Source organism: Muntiacus reevesi, chromosome X (assembly GCF_963930625.1).
Source record: "Muntiacus reevesi chromosome X, mMunRee1.1, whole genome shotgun sequence".
Lineage (NCBI taxonomy): Eukaryota > Metazoa > Chordata > Mammalia > Artiodactyla > Cervidae > Muntiacus > Muntiacus reevesi.
Window position 1 is genome coordinate 5975405 of NC_089271.1, and position 25800 is coordinate 6001204.

Sequence of the window (25800 nt, forward strand, 5' to 3'; positions counted from 1 at the left end):
TCTGCCCTGCATATAGGGCCATCATTACCATCTTTCTAAATTCCATATATATGTGTTAGTATGCTGTAATGTTCTTTATCTTTCTGGCTTACTTCACTCTGTATAATGGGCTCCAGTTTCATCCATCTCATTAGAACTGATTCAAATGAATTCTTTTTAACGGCTGAGTAATATTCCATGGTGTATATGTACCACAGCTTCCTTATCCATTCATCTGCTGATGGGCATCTAGGTTGCTTCCATGTCCTGGCTATTATAAACAGTGCTGCGATGAACATTGGGGTGCACGTGTCTCTTTCAGATCTGGATTCCTCCACTGAGAAATTCTTTTCTGTTTCTCCCATACTGGATGATAATCTTGCTGGGTAAAGCATCCTCAATTGCAGATGTTTTCCCTTTCTCAGGACTGTGAATAGATCTTGCCGCCCACCCCTATGCCCACCTTGAGGCCTGTGGAGTTTCTGAGAGACATCAGCTGAATGTCTTGGGCCTGAGCTCTGAGCCCACAGTCACCTCTGATCTTGGCAGGAGTGGCTGGAAAAACGGAGGGTGGAGGCCAGACAGAGGGGCAGTGGGCCTTCCCCTGCCGGCAGGTGGAGCTCAGGCCCAGTGTGGACGATGGGTCCAGGGAATGGTGGCGTCATGGACCGGAGGACCCGATGGGGTTGAAGTGGGGCTCCTCGGGGGTGAAGCCTCAATGTTGAGGGTGAGTCAGGCAGCTGGTGCGGGGGCTCAGCGGCAGGGCCGCCGTCAGGAGGGACACTGCCCGGGACTGGATTCGGGGCACCAGGAGTGGGACTGAGACCCAGCACACCCTCCTGGTTAAGATCATGGCCAGGGGCATTATTTCTTCAGTGGCATTTCTTCTTGCTTTTCCTTTGAAACTCAGATAATTCGTTCTGCAAATAAATTGCATTTGTACCCAAACCGGGTTATGATATGGAACCTGTGTTTTTATTTGGAAACCACGTGGTGTTGCTTATTTTTTTCTCTAGGCTTGCATTGCATAATCTGGACCGTTTTAAAGAGTGTCATTCAGTGGCATTTAGTTCTTCTTCAAAACGCACAACCATCCCCTCTATAAAGTTTCAAAACCTTGTCATCACCTCCAGACGTGAACGCTGTCCCCATGAAGCACTTCCCACCCGGTCCCTCTCCAGTCCCTGACACCTAACCCAGGTGTTTTCTGCTTCCATGCACTTTGCTTTTCTAGAAAGCTCACAAAAGCACAGTCAGGCAACAGCAGACCTTGTGTGTTCAAGATTCTTAGATGTGGCTCATACAAACTTTTAAAAAAAATAGTCCATCACCACTGTTTGAGAATTTAACTGGGCCACTGACCAGCACAGCGTCTCTAGATGCAGCTGCTTCTGATTATAAAGAAACGCAACACAACCGTTTGGTTTTTGTCAGGAAAATCCCATCATTTTTTTCAAGGAGAGATTAGAAAACAACAGAAAGAAACGTAACTGGCTCCAGAGGTCACTCAGGAAGCCCAGGCTCACACCTCAGAGGTCCCGTCTCCCTGTGGGTGCCCCACATTCATCCCTTGGGTAGCCGCCAGCTTCTTTACCTTGGGGGTCTCAGTCCACACTGATCCTGCCTAAGAACAACGAAAGTCAGGACCCCACGGCCTCTCCCTCACCCAGCGCTCTGCTTTCTTTTCCTCCTCGGGCTCCTCACACTCTTCAGTTCTTTCTTCCTCATCGCTAGTCACCTTCTCCTAGAAGGAACAGCCCTTGAAGACCTGGGACCTGCCGTCATAGTCAATATCCCGTCCATAAAGCAGCACCAGGCAGCGGCAGAAACTTAAGGACGTTCCTGCCGGGTGAACGCATAGAGATTATAAAGGAGGTTATTTGATGGAGACAGAACTCATCTTGGCTTCCCGATGGAGTAGCATCCTCCTACATCACAGGTGGAGATGCCCATGGGGTCGGGGGTGGTGGTGGGGGACAGTTGTTTAAGCCTGTGGACCAATGGATGGAAAAATGCCACCCAAACCATTGAGAGTCATGCTTGGAGATAGAGTGAAAACCATGACGCGGTGATCTCTGTCAATAGTCCAGAACGCTCTGTTCAGGACGACGAGCTGCCTCGTTGCATTTTTCTTTGTTTTGTTCAGTTGCTCAGTCGTGTCCGACTCTTTGTGACCCCATGGACTTCAGCACGCCAGGCCTCCCTGTCCATCACCAGCTCCCGGAGTTTACCCAAACTCATGTCCGTTGAGTTGGTGATGCCGTCCAACCATCCCATCTTCTGTCGCCCCCTTCTCCTCCCGACTTCAATCTTTCACCAGACCTTGAGTTCCATTCATACTGATAGCAGAATGGGGCTCTTTCAATCTCCCCAGCTTCATAGGAAACTGCTCATTTTTCTTTCTAAATGAACATAAAATGTATGTGTGTGTTTTCGGGAAAGTAATGAGTCTAATCAACCGGGCAGGTTTAAAGATCCTTTATTACGGAATCAGTCAGTATGTACAAACTCTAACATGAAAATAATGAGTGACAGAGATCAGACTATTTACAATGCTTTCGTGTGTTTTTTTACAACATTTCTTTACAAGATTATTTCTCTCTAACATGACACACAAAATCATTTTTTATTACATACATAAATAAATATTGACTTTTAAATGACCTGTCTAAGGGACATGGTTTCTATAGGCTGTTTGGATGAGAGGGCAGCCATTCTGTTATCTGCGCACTATGGTTACGTCAAGGAAAAGCCCTAATAGCTCTGCAGAGACCTGTATGAGTCACTCTGTGAGCGGTGGCACTTGCCAGCTGACCAGGAGAGGTGAGAAGCTGAGTTTGGCCATGCAAAACCACAGACACGAGTCGCCGGCTTTGTGCATTTGTATCGTTAAGTGAACGTGCATGCATCGGGTATTTAGCCTCTGTGTTCTGGTGACCATGAGCAAGTGTGCATGAGTTTAGATTGAGATATTCGCAGCCACAGGACCGAACCTGACAAACCCCATGACATGTGGAGTAAGAAAGGGCGTTAAGTAAGACTCCCATCATCGTGAATGATGCTGTCCCGTCTGTAGGACAAAATGAACATTTGTGCTCGCATGATACCCAAATTCAGCCTTTTAATCAGATTCATCAGTGGAGATAAAAGATACCGCTAAGGGCTTTTTTTGTCCAGTGTAACCACTTCCCAGGTGTGTCTACTCCAATTGACCCAGTTCCTCCTTGCAGAGGGCAGTTATTCAGTGAACATTCTTACGATGCAGTGATTCTTGTCGGGGGTGACACTGTACCCCAAGAGGGTGTGGGCCGTGACCACAGAGTGTGTGGTCATCACACCCAGGGTGGGGTGCTCCTCGCCTCTGGGGGGTGGAGACCAGGGGTGCCTCTCCACGCTCCACAGGGCCGAGGGCAGGTCCTGCCCGCCGACAGAGAACCTTGCAGCCCCACATCTCAGCAGTGCTGAGCTGGAGGAGGGGTTCTTCTGCTCTCGAGATGGATTCTGGGTTCTTCCGGGTCTTTCTAGGACAGAGATCTGTCTGTAAACTTTGGATTTTGGAAAATGTAGCGTCATAAACGTTACTGTCTCTTGAAGAAAATTTTATTGGAGTGTAATTGCTTTATAATGTTGTGTTAGTTTCTGCTCAGCTCTAAGTGTACATTTATCCCCTTGTTTCTTGATTTCCTTCCCATTTATGTATATTTAAAAAAAATCTGACTGATGTGAAGGACACACATTGGTTTATAAAGATTGCTCCCAGAGCCCACGTAGAACAAGAGGATAGCCCAGATAAATAAACCCATCGCTGAGAAGTGAATATTCTCAGTAAAAAGATGCACATAGCCTTGATGTATATTGGGTTAGACACCTGATTTGATGACTTTATATGTTTGATGAGCTTGACTTTTTTAAAGAGTAAATACTGTCACTGAATATACTTTGTCACATATGAGAGAAATGCATCTAATTTCAATAAAACAGAGAATCAGCTACTAAATTGGTTTTAAAATTAAACAACATAAACTTTTAGACCTTTATTACGGCAAATGTTTAAAAATTCAAAAAACTGTAATTATATTTTTGCTCTTTTTAATATTATTTAAATTTATAAAGGAAACTCAGCTTTCTTTTATTGCCTAATTAACAGTTTTCTCTTCCAATAATACTAATAAAATTTATCAAACATTATAGCAGAATGAAATTCTCATAAGACCTGCTTCAAGTATTTTAAGGAAGACAGAAGCTTCAGAACCTTGATCCGAACTAAAAATGTATTTGCTCAACGTCTATAACCCAGGTAAAAGAAATGTCATTAAATTTTACAAAATTAAGTGTGTTTAATAATTTAATAATATTTGCATCTATGTATATACTCCGGCTTTTTAAACTATACAACAGTACAAAGATGGGCTGGCACAAATACTTACGGATATATTTAGGACAAATGAAGGCAGACGATAAACACACAGCCAATAATAATTTGAAGCCTTCCCTTCTGAGATTCTGAGGGTTTGAAAATTCAGATGCTGGGCTCGGCGTCTTCGGAAGACTCGTGGTTTCAGCGACGATCTCTGGGTTTGCGCATGAGTCCTCCGTGAAGGTGGGCCCTCCTGTCTCCGTGCAGAAGGGGAACCTGCTGACTCTGCAGGGACACTCTTGCAGAGTCCACCCCAGACCACGTCAGGAGCTGCAGAGAAACAGCCCGAAGTGCCACGAACCGGCTGCACCCTTGAGATCCCTCTGTAGCCCCTCGCGCAGGGCTGCAAAGCACCGCCCGCCTGATCAAGCTTCCAAGCTCGTTGAAGACGCAGGAAGTAGTTTTTTCGATCTGTTCCGACGGAGATCCATGCCTACCAGCCCCGGGGTTCTCCGGGGAGAGAGGAGGCGTGCGTGTGATAACAGGGGTCGTCTCTCTGCCTGGTGTCCGCACTGAAAAGCCTGGACCTCCCCGGGCCAGTTGAGACCCTCACGTTCACGCCCCTCATCGCTAACTCAACCCCAGGCAACCAGGGCGCTCACCGCAGGCTTTTGGGAAGGAAGACAACCGCAGGCTTCCAGGCCCACAAGAGCATTGACTGAAAACATCCTCGTTTTCCCTGTGTAGATAATGAGATGAGGACGCCTTTCCGTGAAAATGTTTAGTTTGGAGAAATCGCTGTTTTCTCATAGAATCGATACCGATGCGGAAATCATATTATTCCACTGATCTTTAGAGTTGCATCCGCCACTGGTGACTTGGGAAAGCAATTTCTGCAGCGACTCCTACTCAAGCTACCCACGTGTATATGTGTGCGTCTGTGCATGTGTGTGTGTGTATTTACATGTATGTATATATTGTATGTTGCTGCCGCTGCTAAGTCACTTCAGTCGTGTCCGACTCTGTGCAACCCCACAGACGGCAGCCCACCAGGCTCCTCTGTCCTTGGGATTCTCCAGGCAATACTGGAGTGGATTGCCATTTCCTTCTCCATATATACTGTATACCTACCCGGAAGTATACAGACACATACATACATGTGTATACACATGGGTGTTCCCTCAAGCAAAAAATATATTAAAACATCTCTGGTTTAAGGGTGCCCCAGTATTCCCCTCAGCACTATATACTAACACCTTGTCTTCACTTGAGTTCATGCCATGAGGCATTAGTATGGAGCCTCATAATTCTTCAATTAAATTTTTCATAATTTTTCATAAAGCTTTCAAATAATATGTAATAGATTTGAAGGAGTAAAGAAAGGTTTCCTGTTTAGTTGCTGAGTTGTGTCTGACTCTTTGCGAACCCACGGACTATAGCCCACCAGGCTCCTCTGCCCATGGGATTTTCTCCAGGCAAGAATACTGGAGTGGGTTGCCATTTCCTCCTCCAGGGGCATCTTTGCAACCCAGGGATCGAACCCGAATCTCCTGCATTGGCAGGCAGATTCTTTATCACTGAGCCACCTGGAAAGCAAAGTCCCCCTCTACCTTTTCTACATTATGGAGACTATTCTACCAAACAAAGAGCTTGCTTTGATTAAGAAAAGGGGGAAAATCTCAGTAAAGATTTGAAAATACTCAATAGTTGGGATTCTTTCATTTCAAGCAAGAGGTTTTGTAGCGTGTTAGACACATGTAAGTGTCAAAACAAAGTGTACCAGCAACTGTTTTCCCCATTAAGGAAAAAAGGAACATATAAATAAAAGTATCAGGGAAACTTCTTGTAGGATGAAGTATTAAAAAGCAGCCCCAGAAAGCAGTTTTAATTTCTCCAGGGCAGACTCTAGGTAGCAGTGTTGAGTCCTCCTAGCTGGGAATGTCTTAACAGAAATTGTCACTTAGAGGCCAAACTCATCTATGTCTTTGTATAAAATGGAGCTGAAGTGCTTGAAGCTGGAGCATTTTAGGTTTAATTTAGGCTTAAATTAATTGGCAATATTTCGGGTTTACAGATTTTTCAGTTGGTTAAAACAGGTGATTAAAAACAGAACATTCGTCTTCAGAAATCTTTGAATAAATATTAGGGCGTAAAAATCTGGATACTCTTCTGTGGATCTGGCAAAGCAAATCAATAATTTAATTTCCAAGTGTTCGGTGAGTAACGGCTTATGTGCAGGCCTATTACATGTGTAAATTGTGTAAACTGCTTCTTTGGAGAATCTGTTGATGCAAATTCGGGGACATCTCAGACCTGCATTGGGAGGAGCTCCACCACACAGGCAGGCAAGAATTAGAGGCGGAACAGGGCTGGGCTGCGCGTCGTCTGTTTTCACGGGAACCGGTCCCTCCGCCTTCGCAAAGCCCACTGCACTTCCCTGGTTTTCGGGGCGCGTTTTCCGGGGCAGACAGAGCGTTGAGCGCCCCGCGGTTCTTAGGCAGGGGCGGGCGGTCCTCCGGGAAGGGCCTGGTGCCTCCCAGCGGGCACGGCCAGTCCTTGGGGGGTTGTGCCAGCTTCCACACTCGCTCAGGGTTCAGACGGGCTCTCGGAGCATCTCAGTACCTTTCTTCAGGAGGCTTGTAGTGGTGGGGATGGCGGTGTTTCAGATGGGGGCCTAGAGACAGAACGGACGTGTCAGTCCGGCCGCCGTCCCCGGCTGGACCGACCGGAGGAACAGCTGCGTGTCTGGACCCTGCCCGCGGTCCCTGCCACCCAGGTCCTCCCGGCCCTGACTCTGAACCTGCAGACACATCTCCACCCTGCCTCTCTTTTCTCTCTGCCTTCCCCGGCTCTCTGGTTCCCTCCGAGAAACCATAAGATCACAAGAGAAAGAAGACAAGCCTCTTTCTTTATAGTTATATAAGCCGGCCAGAACCCTTTGTATTTCCTCGGAAAAGTTTAGAAATTAACACATACTTTCATGACACACACACTTTCCGGTGGAGAGACACTGTAAGTGGTGGCTGGATGTGGTCCCAAACGGGACGGGCCGTCACACGGGGCGCTCCCACTGGGGTGGTTTTTATTTGTCTTTAAACCCCTCAGTGCAAAAAGCTACTGGGGCAAATTTGATCCATCGTTTAAAGAAATAAAACCAGGATCATTAATTCTTATCAACACATAAAGCTTTCACGTGGCTCTTTAAAGTTTAAGCTGAGAAAGCAATGTACATAATCTAAAACCCAACAGGAGGCCCTCTTTGTTTTAAATACACAATTGTTACCCTTTAGTTTTGCTAAGGACTAATTTTTGTAAATACACAATTGTTACCACTTAGTTTTGCTAATAACTAATTGTTGTAAATACACAATTGTTGCCGTTTAGTCTTGTTAATAACTAATCTTTGTAAATACACAATTGTTTCCACTTAGTTTTGCTAATAACCAATTATTGTAAATACACAATTGTTGCCGTTTAGTCTTGTTAATAACTAATCGTTGTAAATACACAATGGTTACCACTTAGTTTTGCTAATAACCAATTGTTGTAAATACACAATTGTTGCCGTTTAGTTTTGCTAATAACTAAAATTAGCTTCCCTGTGTTTTTACTAATAGAGCAGAGACTTAAGTGTGAAACAGTGGAGGGGGTGGATGCCTGCTATTTCTAGCACACCATCTACAAGAAGAAGAACTTAAAGTGAAGGAAGAATTGAAGCAAAAAGGAAGAATCTGAATTTTTAAATGATCTGTTTGAAAACAGGAAAAGAAATGAAAGCATTGCTCCTAAGAGACAACTGTTGAAATGACTGTTAAAAAAAAAAATTTGGTATTTAGCCACAATAATTTGGGAAGACTATCCTCCACGTAGATTCTTCTCTTTGCCCGACACCTTGAGCCGCAGCGTTCCTAGTTTCTACAGCACTTCCCCTGGTCTTGTCCAAGCCTAACTCTCCTCACCTTCCTGACCTCCAGTACACACCCCCACGTTGAGTTACTACGCACATGCCGATGACCTTCAAAGCTTTCAGCGCGGGACCCTGCGGTCCCGAAAGCCTTCAGGAAGTCTCCGTCTCACTGTCCCACAGGTGACTCAGATGCAGTCCTCTCTATGTTAATCTCACCATCCTCCGCCTCACACCCCGACCTACGGCCTCAAGCACCTTGGACCACGATTCCAGCAAGCCACATCCTCTTGCACTAAACGACTCTTGGCTTCCTTCTGCACTTATTCCACTGTGCACTTATTCCACTGTGTGTACTTTTTGTTCCCCAACACATACGTTTTTAAGTTTTATTAGCGTATAGTTGATTTACAATGTTGCGTTTAATTTCTGCTGTAGACCAAAGTGATTCAATTTTACATATACAGTATGTATATATATATATATAGAGAGAGTACAGTATTATATATACTGTTTTTATATGTACACACACACTATATATATTCTTTTCCATCATGGTTCCTTGGCGGCTCAGATGGTAAAGCGTCTGCCTGCAATGCGAGAGACCTGGGCTCGATCCCTGGGTCGGGAAGATCCCCTGGAGAAGGAAATGGCAACCCCACTCCGGTGCTCTTGCCTAGAAAATCCCATGGATGGAGGAGCCGAGAGAGCTACGGTCCATGGGGTCCCAAAGAGTCTGACACGACTAAGTGACTTCCTTTCTTTCTTATCACAGAATATAGGATACAGTTCCCTTGCTCACACACGATGTATATTCTTTTCCATCGTGGTTTATCACAGAATATAGGATACAGTTCCCTTGCTCACACACGATGTATATTCTTTTCCATCGTGGTTTATCACAGAATATAGGATGCAGCTCCCTTGCTCCACGGTAGGACCTCGGTGTTTATCCATCCTATGTGTACTGGTTTCTATCTGCTGATCCCAAACTCCCACAGGTCTGTTCTGTCTGTCTGTGAGTCCGTTTCTGATTCACAGTTAAGTTCCTTTGTGCCGTACTTTAGATTCCATGTGCGTGACATCTATGAAACAAGAACAGACTAACAGACATAGAGAACACACTTGTGGCTGCGGAGGGTGGAAGGGAGGGTGGGGCTGGGGGCGGACTATGACTTTAGGGTTAACAGACCCAGCACATATTCAATCATTTCCAAAGCTAACAGTTCCAGCCCCTGAAGAGCTCACTAGATTTTCTTTCCCGTTTTTTTAACATCAGTAAACACACTTGGATGAAGACTCCTTTATGGCAAATAACTGCAACCACTCCCCAACACGTCTCCTTAGCGCTGCCCGGGAGGCTGTTTGTTTCGAAACAATAGGTGACGATTATTTTTAATCTGCTTGATTTAGCAGGAAGTCAAGTGGATTGATTTGGGTTATATTGGGAAGAAAATTTATGTAATATAGGTTGTGAAAGTGAAAGTTGGGTCAGTGGTGTCTGACTCTTTGCAACCTTAAGGACTATACAGTCCATGGAATTCTCCAGGCCAGAATACTGGAGTGGGTAGCCTTTCCCTTCTCCAGGGTGTCTTCCCAACCCAGGAATTGAACCCAGGTCTCCCACACTGCGGATGAATCTTTACCAGCTGAGCCACAAGGGAAGCCCAAGGATACTAGAGTGGGTAGCCTATCCCTTCTCCAGGGGGTCTTCCTGACCCAGGAATCAAAGCGGGGTCTCCTGCATTGCAGGCGGATTCTTTACCAGCTGAGCCACCAGGGAAGCCGATAGATTATATATAGTAGAAATATATGTAATAAGCTCTATAGCAAAGTAGTATTTCCTATATAGTTATATTTGAATATCTTAATTCTTTAAAAACTTTCAGAATGATATGAGATGATAGATTTCTTCCCCCTTGTGTGGGTGCATGCTAAGTCACTTCAGTGGTGTCCGATTCTGTGCGACCCCATGGACTATAACCCGTCCAGGCTCCTCTGTCCATGGGACTCTCCCGGCAAGAAAACTGGACTGGGTTGCCATGCCCTCCTCCGGGGGATTTTCCCGACCCAGGGGTCAAGCCTTATGTCTCTATCGTCTGCCTGCACTGGAAGCCCTACCTCTTGTGTATTTACGGTTAGAAGATTAGGAAAAAGCATGCCTTCTGCAGGGCAAAAAGGTAACCGAAGGGGAGGAGGAGGCTGCAGGGGAGGGAAGAAGGGAGCGGGTCAGGTCGGCTGGGAGGAAGCACGTACAAGGGGGAGGGAGGGCTTCAGGTTCAGAGAACTCCCCGTGGGTAGAGGCCTGCAATGCTGGATCCGTGGATTTTTGTTTTTTCACCAAGACTTTCTGTGTGTCTGCAAGGCGGGCGGTACCCCCCGACCCCGGCCGGGACTCACGGTGCACGTCGGGCGTCCGGAAGGTCCTGATGGTGGCGGGCCCCTCCCCGCCCGCGGTCAACACCTGCACCTCCAGGCGGTAGAGGGTGGCGGGCCGCAGGCCCGGGACCGAGAGCTCGGGGTGATCCTGGGGAAGGGGCGGGAAGGGGATGGGGAACACGGGCCGTCAGGCGCCGCCTCTGACCGCGACCCGCGTGGGGACTCTCCTCCAGAGACCACGCCCCCTCGTGACCTCACCGTGTTACACGCGGTTCGCTTGCTTGGACTCCACCGTGTTCGGGGGTCCCGTGGTCTGCCCACGTTCGCTGGAGACCACCCCCCACCCCCCGGGTGCTCTGGGCAGCAAGGAGACCCCGGCTCTTGGCAGCCAAGAGCTCAGATGAGCCAGGCCAGTTCTTGGCGCTCACCCCCACCCTCTCCCGGGGACTGTATTTTCCATGAACCTAAGACTTTCCCAGGCTTTGAAAGTTTTCATCTGCACATCTTGTGATGTGAATTCTTGATAATCCACATCTCGGGGAAACGCGCCAACTTGCGCTCCTTAAAAGACAGTTATCTGTCACTGCCGGCAGCCAAAAAAATGTTTCTTTTTATGCCAACGCTTTTTTTTTGGTGGGGGGTGGTGGTCTCAGAACTCAATAGAACCTAAGCACATACACAGAATAATTACTGTCCAATTCCATGGAATTTTTTTTTTCCTTCCGGGATTTAAGTTATTTTTTTCTCTTTTTGGAGCAGGAGTTGCATATTCTAAGGGTGTTTTGAGAGTTGGTAAAAGCCCACACATGCTTTTTTTTTTTCCCCCCAAGCCAAGGAATTAAGTTGGCCTGGAAGGCGCTCCAGCTCATTACGTGCTCTGGCCAGATTTGAAGGGGAAAATGAAGAGAGAGAACAAGGTTCTTTTAGCTCTTTCCCCCCCAAATTTAACACTTCAAACGGGGCACGTCCGCTTGGCCCAAAAGGACAGGGATTCAAAAGAACAGAAAATGGTGAAGCCTTTGCGTTCCGTGTGGACAGGAGGGGTCTCCTTAAGAGCCGGCCCTGGTCATCACGTTTAGCTAGATGACAGTTTCTCCTAAGTTTGTGGGAATGATAGTTAGTCTACAGGAACCCTGGCGCTGTGTTCCGACCCTCACAAAAGAGTTCACTGGGGTCCCACAGGAACCCTGGCGCTGTGTTCTGACTGTTGCGAAAGAATTGATGCAGGAGAAGAAAGCCTACACCTGAGTCTAAGCAAGTCGGCCCCGCAGTGGGGGTTCGGGGTGCCCGAGTGCCTCCCCCAGGGATGCTCCGGCCGCGTGGTAGGGGGACCCGCCCCGAGATGGGGCAGGCGGACGGGTGCTCACCGCGGGCAGGATCTGGGACTGTGAGATGATGCTGTTCGGGAGGCTGTTTGGCCGGCTCTCGGTGGTGACCTCGGCCCAGGTCACCTGGAAGCCGGTGGCCGGCCGCGGCAGGCCCGCCTTGCTCACCGTCCAGGAGAAGTGCCCCGTGATGTTGGCGCCGTGCACCGCGAAGGAGGCGGACAGGTTCTCGGGCTTGGCCTGCACTTTGGGGCGCACGTGACTGCGACCTGTGGGTGCAGGAGGGGGAACCGCGGGGTGGGGGGTTGGGGGGGTGGAGAGAGGACAGCTTTGCACCCTGGGGAGGAGGCAGTGCTCGGACTGCAGTTCTCTGGGCCCCAGGGTCAGCGATGCAGCCTCCCTTGGTGGGGGGGAGGGTCCCACGGCCACCTGGGCAGATGGCATCTGAGCTAGACCCTCATCTCAGGAACTCTGAGCCTAGTGGCTGCTCGTGCTTCAGGGCCATTTTTGACTCCAGCTTGCACATGGGGGTGGACAATGCAGAAAAGAGTGCTGTGATCTCAGAGGACCCGGCCACGAGAGGGCAGGAGTGGGTGCTGGGGGAGGGGGCGGGTGGGGAAGGCTGGGGTCGCCATGAGAGCCGGCGGCAGTGACCAGGATTAGCTCCCAGGCGGGGCCTCTGAGGATCAGTGTCCCTCGATGTGGGCTGGGGCTGCAGAAGGTGGAAACAGGGAATGGAAAGGGTGTGAAGGGTGATGCCCCTGGGGCCAGGCTGGGCACGAGTCAAGTGAATTACACGAGGTGCCCCGCAGCACCCGCGGAGAGATGCCGGCCCCACTTCTAAGGGTTTGGGCTTCCAAGCTTGGGCTTCCCTGGTGGCTCAGCTGGTAAAGAATCTGCCTGCAATGCAGGAGACCCTGATTCAGTTCCTGGGGAGGGAAGATCCCCTGGAGAAGGTAAAGGCTAGCCACTCCAATATTCTTGGACTTCCCTGGTGGCCCAGCTGGTAAAGAATCCGCCTGCAACGAGGGAGATGTGGGTTCCGTCCCTGGGTCAGGAAGATCCCCTGGAGAAGGGAAAGGCTACCCACTCCAGTATCCCAGCCTGGAGAATTCCACGCCATGGGGAATTCCAAGTCCGTGGGGTCGCAAAGAGTCAGACAAGAATGAGCGACTTTCAAGTTCTAAGGGCTGATCCTTCAGCAAAGCCTATGTCGCTAAGTGCAGTTGGACTTCTGAACTGATACGAGGGTTCATACACAGGTTACCTTCAGACAGGGCTGTCCTAGGGCCGTCTAGAAAGGGGTGATCCTTGTGGGTCTCAGGGCCTTGTGAATCGCGCTTTGGAGCTGTGCCCACCGCCGCGCCCCCGGGGATTCCAGGTGACACGTACCCTCCTCCACGCCGGGGCAGCTGAAGTGCTTGTGGGTCTTCCCCTTGAGCGCGGAGCATGGCGGGGTCGTGAAGGACGCGCTCTCCGCCTTCCAGCGGCCCAGGGGCCGTGCGGCTTGCACAATCACCTTGTATTTGCAGGAGAACGACAGGTCTGGAAGAATCAGGTAGTTTTCCTAGAGCGAGATGGAGACAGAACAGGCCAGCTGTAAACATCTCACGAGGGAACGGACTTGGCAGGAGATGCAATGATATCCCAGGTGGTTGTCTGCTTGTAATGCGGCAGGGTGGTGTGTGTGTATGTGATACGGCCTTTACACAAAACACATAGAGTCCCCGCTGAGATGAATCACAACCATGACCCACTCCCTGGGCGAGGGGGGTCACCCAGGCTCTAGAACAACCCGGGGGAAGCGTTCGGTCCACGGCAGCCCCGTTCGGACCATCACGTGGGGAGCTGGCTGGACAGGGAGGGTGAAAAGCTATGACTATCAACCTGATTTGTTATTAAAAAAAAAAAAGTTATCTCGGGCTTCCTCCCAGACGCAGGCTCACTTTAGACCTGAGCCTTTCCTGAAGGCAGAGAAGACATTCTGGGGCCATGCCTCTCCTCCCCTTTCTGGAGGCATCTCTCTGGTTGGTTCCAGCCAGACTGTGATGATTAAACAGAATTACGAGGCCCGACTCAACAGGGGAGGGCTGGGGGCTGGGAGTGTGGCCTTGCAGGAGGAGGAAGCTGACGGTGATGGTGGTAACAAGCTACTGGGCTGTTTCTCTCTGTGTGTGAGCATGTGCGTGCCCACATCCACGTGGGATGTCGTTGTTGCGGCCTCCTGCACACATACAGAACCTTACCGGAACAGGAAAGCTGACCGTGACGGTTGTAACAAGCTAGTGTGAGGCTTCTTACCCTTGGTGTGTTAGTGTGTGTGTGTCCATTCTAGGCGAGCAGCTGTGTTAGGGTGTGTGTATCAACTGTAGGTGAGCAGTTGTGTTAGGGTGTCTGTGTCCATTCTAGGCCAGCAGTTGTCTTAGAGTGTGTGTGTCAATTCTAGGCCAGCAGTTGTGTTAGGGGGTGTGTGTCAATTCTAGGTGAGCAGTTGTGTTAGGGTGTATGTGTCAATTCTAGGCCAGCAGTTGTGTTAGTGTGTGTGTGTCAATTCTAGGCCAGCAGTTGTGTTAGGGGGTGTGTGTCCATTCTAGGTGAGCTGTGTCAGGGTGTGTGTGGGTCAATTCTAGGCGAGCAGTTGTCACGGCCTCCTGCCCCTGTTCAAGAGCTGCCGCTGGGATGGTGTCTGGGACCCTTAAGGTCAGAACGGCACGTGCCGGGGCCCAGGGCGGGCGGGTCGTCCACTCCCTGCAGGAGCTGGCGCAAGATAGGGACGTAGCTAAAGGCAATGTTGAGGGATAGGGGGGCAGAGAAACGCCCTGGGAAAATGAGGCCTTCAGGTCACGGGGGTATCCGACTCAGAATGGATAAGAGAATTCAGGGCTTCTGTGTGATTAAGATGAAGCACTCCCAGGCTCTCCACGTTTGCCCTGGGAGTGCCTTGTGAGCGGTGTCTGGAAAGTCCGCTTCTCAGGGTCTCCCCCCACCCATGCTGACAACATGCAGGGATAAGGGGAGAGTGAACACGTGACCCCGTGTCTCCTCCCCACCTGTCCCGAAGGTAACGGGTCGGTGAATGAGTCACCCCACGGCACGTTCAGCCTGCACCTCTGCCCGCCCAGCTGTACCCACAGGCCGGGTGTGTCTAAGAGCCACCGAGCACACCCCCCACCCACCCGCCCCCGCCGTTTCAAGCCTCCTCCTCCTCACCCGGGTCACGGCCGAAGACGCCTCCAGCCTGGCGGATTCGTTGTGGGCACAGACTTCCGGAAACCACTCCACGTGATACTGTCCGACACCGGAATCTGTAAGGTGGACGCAGTTAAGCCAAGGAAAAAAAAAAAAAAGAACAGCCCGCAAGCAAGAGGGCTCGTGGTCAGATGTTCCCGAAGCCGGAGACAACAGGCAGGAGGCATAGGACCCTGCAGGCAATGCAGACAGGTACCCGCCAGGCCGAGGAGGGAGGGCTCCCCACATTCTGCCTACACTGTTTCCTTAGTAAAAAATCAGCTCAGGACTTCCCCGATGGTCCAGTGGTTGGGACTCTACCTTCCAATGCTGGGGGTGTCGGTTCCAGCTCTGTTTGGACAGCTAAGATCCCACACGCCTCGTGGCCAAAGAACCAAAACATAAAACGGAAGCGATACCGCTTCACACATTCCATGAAGGCTTTAAAAACGGTCGGTATCAAAGAAATCTTCAAGAATGGAGTCAGGGGGAAAGAATGAAGTCGGGGGGGGGGGGGGGAAACGTAACAGAGCATAAAAGGAAATTGAGATACGAGAACCAGATAGAAAAAGAAATCATGAGAAAAGTGACAGTGTGATGCGTCCGCAGAGGTCTTGAGCCTAACCGAGCCGTGGCGCCCATGGTAAGGAAACCCGATGAGAAGCGGGGACGCTCAGCGTCTGTCCTCTTGTTTCCTAGGTGATGAGAGAGACTCCGCATCAGTCTCTGAATCCTGCATGTTTCTGAGGCAGCTGGTGGAAGAAATCCTGAAGCCGGGCAGGAATAAATGCCTGGCCCTTCCTCACCCTGAGGGCCTGGCCGCCCCGGTGTGCTCCGTGTGTGCTCCCCGTGAGCACCGTGTGGGCTTCGTGTGCGCTCCATGTGACCTCTGTGAGTGCTCCGTGTGGACTCCGTGAGTGCTCTGTGTGGACTCCGTCTGTGCTCCATATGGGCTCCATGTGTGCTCCGAGTGACTCCGTGTGCGCTCCATGTGACCTCTGTGAGTGCTCCGTGTGGACTCCGTGAGTGCTCTGTGTGGACTCCGTCTGTGCTCCATATGGGCTCCGTGTGTGCTCCGAGTGACTCCGTGTGCTCATATGAACTCCGTGTGTGCTCCGCGTGTTCTCCGTGTGGACGGGGTCTCCTCCTTGGCAGACGAGGGTGAGAACAGTCTGCAGTGAGCGTGTGCCAGCCCCGCCGGCTCTGTGACTCCTGCAGAGATCAGACCTGCTCCCCCAGCACCCAGAGAACAGGGCCCCTGATGTAATGACTCCACCTCCAGCCCAAGCGGCGCGTTTTCTGTCCGCGTCTTTTCTTTGGGCGATCGACCGAGTGGAAAAAAATGACAAAAGTGCTGCGGAGCCAGGCCCGAGTGTGGGAACACAGGCTGGGCCGGGTTTATCCATCACCCAGTGAGTCCCCGGGCGGCCGTGAAAGGCATCGCCCCCCACCCACACCCCCAACCCCGGGGTGATCAGCCTCGCATCCCGGCCGCACTCAAACCAAGCGTTTGATGGGAGGTTTTCAGAGCGCAGACCTGTTTGATGGAGTGCTCGGTCCGCTGGGAACTTGCTCTAGGGCACTTTGGGAAACGAGAAAAGGAGGACTTTTCCACCAGAAAGTAAACCGATACCAGGCAGGCATCAATGCTGTTTAGCTAAAAACAGCAAGCCCTGAATGGAGGTTAAGTTCTTACGCAGCAGACATCAAGAGCTGTGGTTCACTGGAGAAGAACTGTACATTATACGCCAAGGTATGAAACCAACAAATGAGTGAATTCATACTCTTTCTTTCAACAGGTGGTGCTGCTCGACGCATCGTGCCGAAATGACCTCCATGGACCCGAAATACGGAGGCGTCTGGGTAAGTAACAGAGTGCCTGGGTGACATCCAAGTGAGGTTGGATGGAGGTGGGATACAGGTGAATACAGAACGATCACGACAGAAGCACGGTGTACCGACAAGTTGGTTACGGCGATGACTACGGCGTGGGCACGGCTCACAGAAGAGGCGGGCAGCGGCTTGGGCAGGGCGGGTGACGGTGGGCAGGGCGCCACCCGATGCCCCTGTGTGCCCCGACGGCAAACTCACTTGTGTATGTGGTGAACCCCCGCATCCCTCGAGCCCAGAAAGCAAATCGAAGCGTTTGCTGCTGCCGCTGAAGGGATCAGACTCTTCCTTTCGGCTCACAGGAGCAGGTACCGAGCCACACATCTGATGGCCATTCCCCCCCTTAGCTCTGCAAGCCTCTGGCCTGAGTGCACGCCCTGGGTCTCTGGACACAGACCCCCACCTTGGTGAGGACCTCTGTGCAAACCAAAGGCTTTCCAATCACTTCCCGTGGCTGGCTCAGTGGACTCCACACCCTAGATTCCTGCCCCACTGCGTTCCCTCTGCCTTTACCTAACGATGCCTTTGGTTTCCTGTATCTGTGAGTTTCTGACCTCCTGCGGCCTGGCGAGACGGCCCTCCCCAGGATGGCCTTATGTCCAGAGAGCAGACGGCTCACCTGCAGGCATCCATGTTCTGTGCAGACCGGCCGACCCAGAGCCCACACCCCAGCATGTCCTCAGAGGGGGGACCCTCACCGTCGGGGCCCCAGGCCCACCCTCATCCCCACCCCAGGGCCAGGGGGCTGGGGCAGCCAGTGCCCCGAGCCTGGGCTTCCTTGGTGACTCAGCTGGGAAACAATCCGCCTGCATGCAGGAGACCCGGGTTTGAACCCTGGGTTGGGAAGATCCCCTGGAGGAGGGCATGGCAACCCACTCCAGTATCCTGGCCTGGAGAATCCCATGGGCTGTATGGTCCACGGGGTCGCAGAGAGTCGGACACGACCTTCACTGTTTCTTTCTTCCCCTTTCTCAGAGCAGCCTCACGGGCTCTCGGTGCGACCCCGGCCTCTGACAGGCAGCCTCAAGCCTGAATCAGCGGCTCTCCTCTCGCTGTTTCTGGAGGCGGCTCCGCGTTACTGCCTCCCTCACACTGAGCCACATCTGCAGGGAGACGGGCCGGCCCCCCATCTGCACTGCCAGATGGGGCGTCGCCTTCCTACTGGGGAGCCTTGGGGGGCAGCGCTGCGCCCCGGGCCTCTATTACACAGAACAGATCTCAGTGAGACAGACACAGCGTCCACGGCGGGAAAGCAGACCACGCCCAGGGTGTGTTCCTGGTTCGAGAGGGCAGCATCGGGTGGGAACGTAGATTCAGGGCCCCTCCAGCCCACCACCACACCCTGCATGAGCCTCTTCACCGAGGACAAGCACCCCAGGACTGGCGCATAAACCTCAGTGACTCCACGAATCTGCAAGGACACAGTCCCGTGGGCACGGACGATCCACGGCCTGTCTTTCCTTTTCAAGTCAGTAACGTAAGGTAGCGGAGAAGGAAATGGCAGCCCACTCCAGTGTTCTTGCCTGGAGAATCCCAGGGACGGGGGAGCCTGGTGGGCTGCCGTCTATGGGGTTGCACAGAGTCGGACACGACTGAAGCGACTTAGCAGCAGCAGCAGCGTAAGACAGAGCCTTAAAGAGACAAATTCCACAGTATGTTCACGTGTTACTTTTAAGCCCTGCATGCATGCTCAGTCATTCACTCGTGTCCAACTCTTTGCAACACCATGGATTGCAGCCCACCAGGCTCCTCTGTCCATGGGATTCTCCAGGCAAGGATACTGGAGTGGGTTGCCATGCCCTCCTCCAGGGGATCTTCCCACCCAGGGATGGAACCCGCATCTCTTACGTCTCCTGCATTGGCAGGCGGGTTCTTTACCACTGGCACCATGGGGAAGCCCTCCTTTGAACCCGTCCTCACCTTTTGCTGCAAAGATACTGACTCAGCTGATTCCAGAGCCATCACTCGGTGTGACTAGTGACCACGTGCCGGATCATGACTCCAGCACCTCACACGCCTTCTCAGGGTGGTTCTGACCTCACTCACCCCTTCCCTCCTTTGGAAACCACCCCGGCTCCTGTCCGTCTCTGTCTCAGAGGTCCCCAGGGTTCTCCAGTTCCTCTGGGCACTCACTGTCGGGGTCCCCGGCCGCCTCACGGTGCTTTGTGTGGGCCATTGAGATGGGTCTTAATTCCTCTTCCCTCCAGAGCACTGGTCCCCGACCTTTGTTGTAGTAGAAGGGACCGGTTTCGTGGAAGACCATTTTTCCACGGATGGGGTAGGGGGTGGGGATGAATGGTTTTTGAGATGATTCAAGTGCATTCCTGGAGAAGGAAATGGCAACCCACTCCAGTCCTCTCGCCTGGAAAAACCCCATGGACGGAGGAGCCTGGTGGGCTACAGTCTGTGGGGTCGCTGAGAGTCAGACAAGACTGAGCGACTTCACTTTCAGAAGTGGCTTTCTCTTTATTGTGTGCTTTCTCTTATTATTTATTCCATCAGCTCCACCTCTGAGCATCAAGCATTAGATCTGAGGTTGGGGACTGCTGCTCTAGGGGATCTTAAGTTCTACCCTTACTTAAGAAAGTATTCTTAAAACTCCATGTTACTCTGGTCTGAGTACTACAAGTGAACAGTGTTTTACATACGATGGTTGCTTAGAGATACTTAATTGCAGTGTTTTCTCTTACTTATAAATAATATTGCTACCTGTTTCCATATTACTAGTGAAACGGTTAGACCTGTTTTCTAATTACTGGTAAATTGATCAAGAAACCCAGAAGAAAGCAAAGAAAAAAGTGCTTCTGACTGATCCTGATTTTGAATAAACAGAAATGAAAGAGGCAGAAAGGAATTTCAAGCAAACATGACGTCTGTAGCCATGACTTTCAGTCAACGTTGTACGCAAAGCCTCAGCCAGCGTTAAGACAGGGCAAAGAAGCAGAAATATGCAACGCCTGGAAAGGAAAATGTAACTTTCTTATGCTTTACTGACAACATGATGATTTTCATAGAAAATGCTGGAAATCAACTATGCTTCAATAAACAAATTCTTTCTTCTGGGAGGGAAAAAAAGAGGGAAAGAAAAATAAGGGAATGTTGATGCCTTACATTGGATCCTTATGACAGAAATGAAATCTGAATGAAAGTCAGCTGAGAAGCAAAGATGGAACAACGCCCCTCCTGGGATGTAAGGAGGGCACCTGAGTGTGTGAGGAGAGCGCTCAACACAGGACACGGAGCACAGTGAACCCGAAGGAAACGAAATGATGAACTGGTCATCTCTTAAAGGAAGAACTATTAAGAAACTGAAAAAAAAAAAAGTATAGAAAGACTTAGATAAAACCAGGAAGGACCTAGATTAAAACCAGCATAGCCATTTCCCTTCTCCAGGGGATCGTCCCAACCCAGGGATCAAACCCGGGTCTCCCACATGGCAGACACATCGTTTACCATCTGATCCACTAGTGAAGCCCCGAGTGAAAGTGAAAGTCGCTCAGTCGTGTCCCGCTCTTTGCGACCCCATGGACTACACAGTCCATGCAATTCTCCAGGCCGGAATCCTGGAGTGGGCAGCGTTTCCCTTCTCCAGAGGATCTTCCTGACCCAGGAATCGAACCGGGGTCTCCTGCATTGCAGGCAGATTCTTTACCAGCTGAGCTATCAGGGAAGCCCAGTGTAGCGCCAAGGTAAGAACTCTTAAGAAAGCGAAAGAAATAAAAGTAGAAAGAAACTGAGATGAAACCAGCAGATGACTCATATACTCCATACATAAAGGACTCTTGCAGGACAGACTGGCTAAACCCCCTGGAGCGTGCTTCAGAAAAGAGGAGCCCCCTCGCCAATAAACTCACGATGAGGTATTCAACCCCTGGATGACCTGAAATGTGCAAATACAGAGCAGCGAGCCATCACGACACGCATACCAGAAGCGCTGAGGTGAGAAAAGGATGGATTCTCCGCTTGGGGAGGCTGTGTGGAGAACGTCTAAGCCTCCTGGTGGGTGGGCGCATGGTCCAAGCCCTGTGCAAAACTCTTCTAGGGGTCGACATCCTCTGAACAAAGTGTCTCACCTCTGTGTGGGGGGAATATGTACGCACGTGTGTGACTCAGAAGGTGTGTTCACAGGATGTTCACATCGGCGCTGCTCTTTTCCATCTTTGAGATTCTTTGATGCGGATCCTTTGAAAAGTATTGAATTGGCTACAACATCCCTTCTGCTTAATGTTTCGTTTTGCTTTTGGCCCCAAGGCACGTGTGATCCTGGCTTCCCGACCAGAGATGGAACCTGCAACCCCTGCGTTTGGAAGGTGAAGTCTTGACCACTGGACCGCCAGGGAAGTCCTTCTTACCAGCCCATCGCTGGGGCAAACCAAATCTCCAGCCACTGCTGGCAAGAAACGTCACAGCCGGAGGTGTCCAGGGACAAACGGCACAGCGGCATGCGTGGCTGAATCACTGCTTCCTGCAGGAGACTGGGAGAGGGTCCCCCGTGTACTGTTCACTGCGAGAAGCCAGGTACAGAGAGCTAAGATCCCGTCTGTATAGAGTCAAGTACACGTACAACACATGTGCACGTTCAGAAGTCAGGATATGGTGGTTTACTCCTGTGTGCCTAGGATGTTTGCATCTCCTGTGTGTTTGCCTTTTCGTTAGATGAGATGCTTACATGTTCAATGATAAAATGTGTTCTTTTATTGATACTAATGCCATATGGATGTACAATGCGAATCTTAAATTGGTAAGGACAGTCATCCTCTGGTACCACTGGGGGTTGGGGATCGGACCCCCGCCTTGGATACCAAATGGATGCAGGCTGGAGTCCCACGGTGAGCACTTTGTACCTCTGGGTTCTGCATCCTTGGGTTCAACCAGCTGCTAACCGCAGACAAGAGTATGGGACCCACAGGCGGGTGAATATGCAGATACAGAACCTGCTGATGTGGAGAGCTGACTGTACATGAGATTAAATAAATTCTACAATTTAATGTTAGTTTAATATTAATAGTAAAATTAATCAATTAATATTAAGTTAAATGTTGCAATATGCATACATTGTAATAGTAATATTGAATAAATTTAAATTAACATACGATAGCAATAAAACACTAAACCTTACTGGTAATGTTATTTTGGCTACAGAGTGAATTTGAGCAGCTTGGAAGAAAATTCCAGAACAAGAGCTCCAGCACCAAGATCCCAAATGGCACATGAGCTGATAACACTGAGCAAAATAGCACCTCAGAAAAGTAAGAATTTTGAAAACTAATTCATGAAACAATTTTGCCTAAAATAGATTTTTGTGCCTTAAAATGCATAGAAGTGATAAGATGTATGTCAATTATCTCTAAAAGCGGCTTTTCAGTAACGCAAAACAAATACTCCTAGGAAACAAAACAAAGGCATGAAAGGAATTTATCTCAGGGATAAAAAGAAAACAGAATCTATTCTAAGGATGAATGTTCACTGCAGTATTAATGATAAGACAGAAATTCTGAAGGCAGCTAAATGTTTGAGTACAGTGCGATTATGATGACACGTAATATCAAGGTAGCCATTTAAAAATGTTATTAAAAACACTAACAGTATATAAAATGCAAATATAGTATTTGCAAATGTGTTCATTTTACACACACACACACATAAAAATGGCTTCCCTGCTGGCTCAGTCTGCAATCCAAGAGACCTGGGTTCGACCCCTGGGTTGGGAAGATCCCCTGGAGGAGGGAATGGCAACCCACTCCAGTATTCCTGCCTGGAGAACCCCATGGACAGTCCACGGGGTCGCAAAGAGTCGGACCCCACTGAGAAACTAATGCGTACGCATACATATATAACTGGATGAGAAACGAGAGGTATAATAAACTCGTGTAAGCAAATCCGCTAAAACTCTACTTCCGTGAAAAACTATGAAGAGAATTGGCCTTTTTCCTGTTTTTCAAATTATTTGCGTTATGCACCTTTTTAATAAATAATTACTTTAGAACAGAGCTTTACAGTGCAAAATAGTGAGTGTTTTGAGTGTCTGAGACACAAGACCAGCTTTCTAGGAAAGAGGTGAAGACAGTCAATAATCCCTAAAATAATGCAATGTCGGTAGCAGATTTCAGAACGTGATACACACTCCTGGGAACCAGGGGCAACCCATTCAAGCTCCAGAACAGCAAGGCATTAGATAAAAAAGAAAGTGTGCACGCGTTTTGTTCAGCTGTTTCCTTAATAGCAATAGTGTGGCTTGATGGTGACGTTTGCACAAGCATCCGGACAGCCCAGAACTCCTCAATGCAAAGAACCAACATAAAACTCTTAGACAAAAGCACAGGCAGAACACGCTCTGAAATAAATCACAGCAAGATCCTTTTGGATCCACCTCTTAAGAGTAATGAAAATAAAATCAGAAAATAAACAAACGGAACCTAATTAAACTTGAGAGCTTCTGCACAGCAATCGAAATAATAAAACAAAAAGACAACCTAGAAATGAGAGGAAATATTTGCATATGACTGATGAAGGCTTAATGTACAAAATACACAAGACAGCTCATACGCCTCAATATCAACAAACAACCCAATCAAACATCAGACCTAAAAAGACATTTCTCCAAAGACATGTAGATGGCTAAGAGGAACATGAAAAGATGGTCAGCGTTGCTAATTACTAGAGAAACACAAATCAAAACTACAATGGGTTACCATCTCACACCAGTCAAAACGACTCTCATCAACAAATCTACAAACCATAAATGCTGGAGAGAATGTGGAGAAAAGGGAACTCTCTTGCACTGTTGGTGGGAATGCAAATCGGTACAGCCTCTACAGAGAACAGTCTGGAGGTTCCTAAGAAAACTAGAAACAGAGCTCCCATGTGACCCAGCAATCCCACTCCTGGACATATACCTGGAGAAAACCATCATTTGAAAACAAACATGCACCCCACTGCAATACTATTTACAATAGTCAAGACATGGTAGCGACCTCAGGGTGTGTCGACAGAGGAATACATATGGTACATGTACACACAGAATACTACTCAGCTTCATAAAGAATGAAGTAAAGGCCATTTGCAGTAACATGGGCAGGGAGGTAGAGATGATCACAGTAAGGGGAATCAGGGAAAGAAACAGGATATCACTTCTCTGTGGAATCTAAAAAAAAAATGATACCGATGAACTTATTAACAAAACAGAAATAGATTCACAGACTTTGAAAGCAAATTGACAGTTACCAAAGGGGCCTGGGTGAGGGTGGGGGGGAATAGACTGGGAGACTGGCTGGACAGGTACACGCTACTGTCTTTAAAATAATGAACAGGGTCCTACTGTATATAGCACAGGGAGATCTGCTCAGTGTAATAACGCAACTGGAAAAAGAATCGATCTGTATATATGTGTAACTGAATCTCTCTGGTGTACGCCTGAAACTCACACAACACTGTACATTAACTGTACTCCAGTATTAAAATAAAACTCAAGGACAACAACGAATAAGCAAGCATCTGCTCACCTTCGGTCTTCTTCCAGTAGACCTTGACTTGTAGCTGGCTGTCTTGGAAGAATGGAGCCCCGACTTCCAGGAGGCGAGCAGGCCGGCGTCTCTGAAGGGGAGGCTGCGTGTGCGTCACACTCTTTCTACTTTTCCCGAGCTGTTCTTCTACAAGAGTGCACAACATTCTGATTTACTGGTTAAAAAGCCACATGGAACCTGAGGCTAATCCCAGTGCATCTGATTTCCCTCTGTGATCCTTTCGTATTTAGTGCCTGTTTTTTAAAGTAAAACGTAATTCATCCACAGATTCCTTCCTGCCCAGGTTGACCACACTTCCCTCTTTCATCACAGGCAGCAATGCAGACCTAAAAGTATGCCGTGTAGATTACACAGAATCCCCAAATTTAACTTGGTAAGAAACACACATTCACCAACCTTGATAGATGCTCTGATTTCAGTAATAAGTGGAAATGGTATTTCTCACAATACATGAATTTTTTTTTTTTTTGGCACTTGTGAAGGAAGTCAATGAAATAATATTAAAATACCATTTCATGAAAACAATATACTCAGTGGGTTTTCACTGAAGGACCAGCATGTTAGATTCCTCCATCTTGAGAGAGACAGAAGAGAGTTCACATGGCTTAGTAGGAAAGATACCAAAAATTCCTGGCCTCCGATCTTGCCTTTTGCAGCTCACTGACTTTTAGAAGTTGCACTTGTAGAAATAATATCCTTTTTTGCTTTCAGAATTCCAAGTACTCCTATGAGATATAACATCTCAACCTGTATTGATGATAAACCAATAAGCAATGTGAAAAACTTCACTTAAAACTTAGCATTTAGAAAACTAAGATCATGGCATCTGGTCCCATCACTTGATGGCAAATAGGTGGGGAAACAATAGAAACAGTGACAGACTTCATTTTGGGGGGCTCCAAAATCACTGCAGATGGGGACTGCAGCCATGAAATTAAAAGTCACTTGCTCCTTGGAAGAAAAGCTATGACCAACCTAGACAGTATATTGAAAAGCAGAGACATTACTTTGCCAACAAAAGTTCGTCTAGTCAAAGCTATGGTTTTTCTAGTAGTCATGTATGCATGTGAGAACTGGACTATAAAGAAAGCTGAGCACTGAAGAATTGATGCTTTTGAACTGTGGAGTTGCAGAAGACTCTGGAGAGTCCTTTGGACTGCAAGGAGATCCAACCAGTCCATCCCAAAGGAAATCAGTCCTGAACATTCATTCGAA

At 49.1% G+C, this 25800-nt stretch overlaps 1 protein-coding gene across 1 annotated transcript in view; it reads right to left on the bottom strand.

The window, feature by feature from the left end:
- Window positions 1-2442: 2442 nt before the first annotated feature.
- ANOS1 (anosmin 1) overlaps window positions 2443-25800 on the bottom strand; it is a 198481-nt gene continuing 175123 nt past the window's right edge. Inside the window, exons 9-14 of the mRNA XM_065916567.1 lie at window positions 24565-24711; window positions 15155-15249; window positions 13337-13511; window positions 11987-12213; window positions 10641-10767; window positions 2443-7010 (exon numbers count right to left, since the gene is read on the bottom strand). Coding sequence (XP_065772639.1) covers window positions 6952-7010; window positions 10641-10767; window positions 11987-12213; window positions 13337-13511; window positions 15155-15249; window positions 24565-24711 — 830 coding nt within the window. The 3' untranslated portion in view covers window positions 2443-6951. The remainder of the gene's footprint in view (window positions 7011-10640; window positions 10768-11986; window positions 12214-13336; window positions 13512-15154; window positions 15250-24564; window positions 24712-25800) is intronic.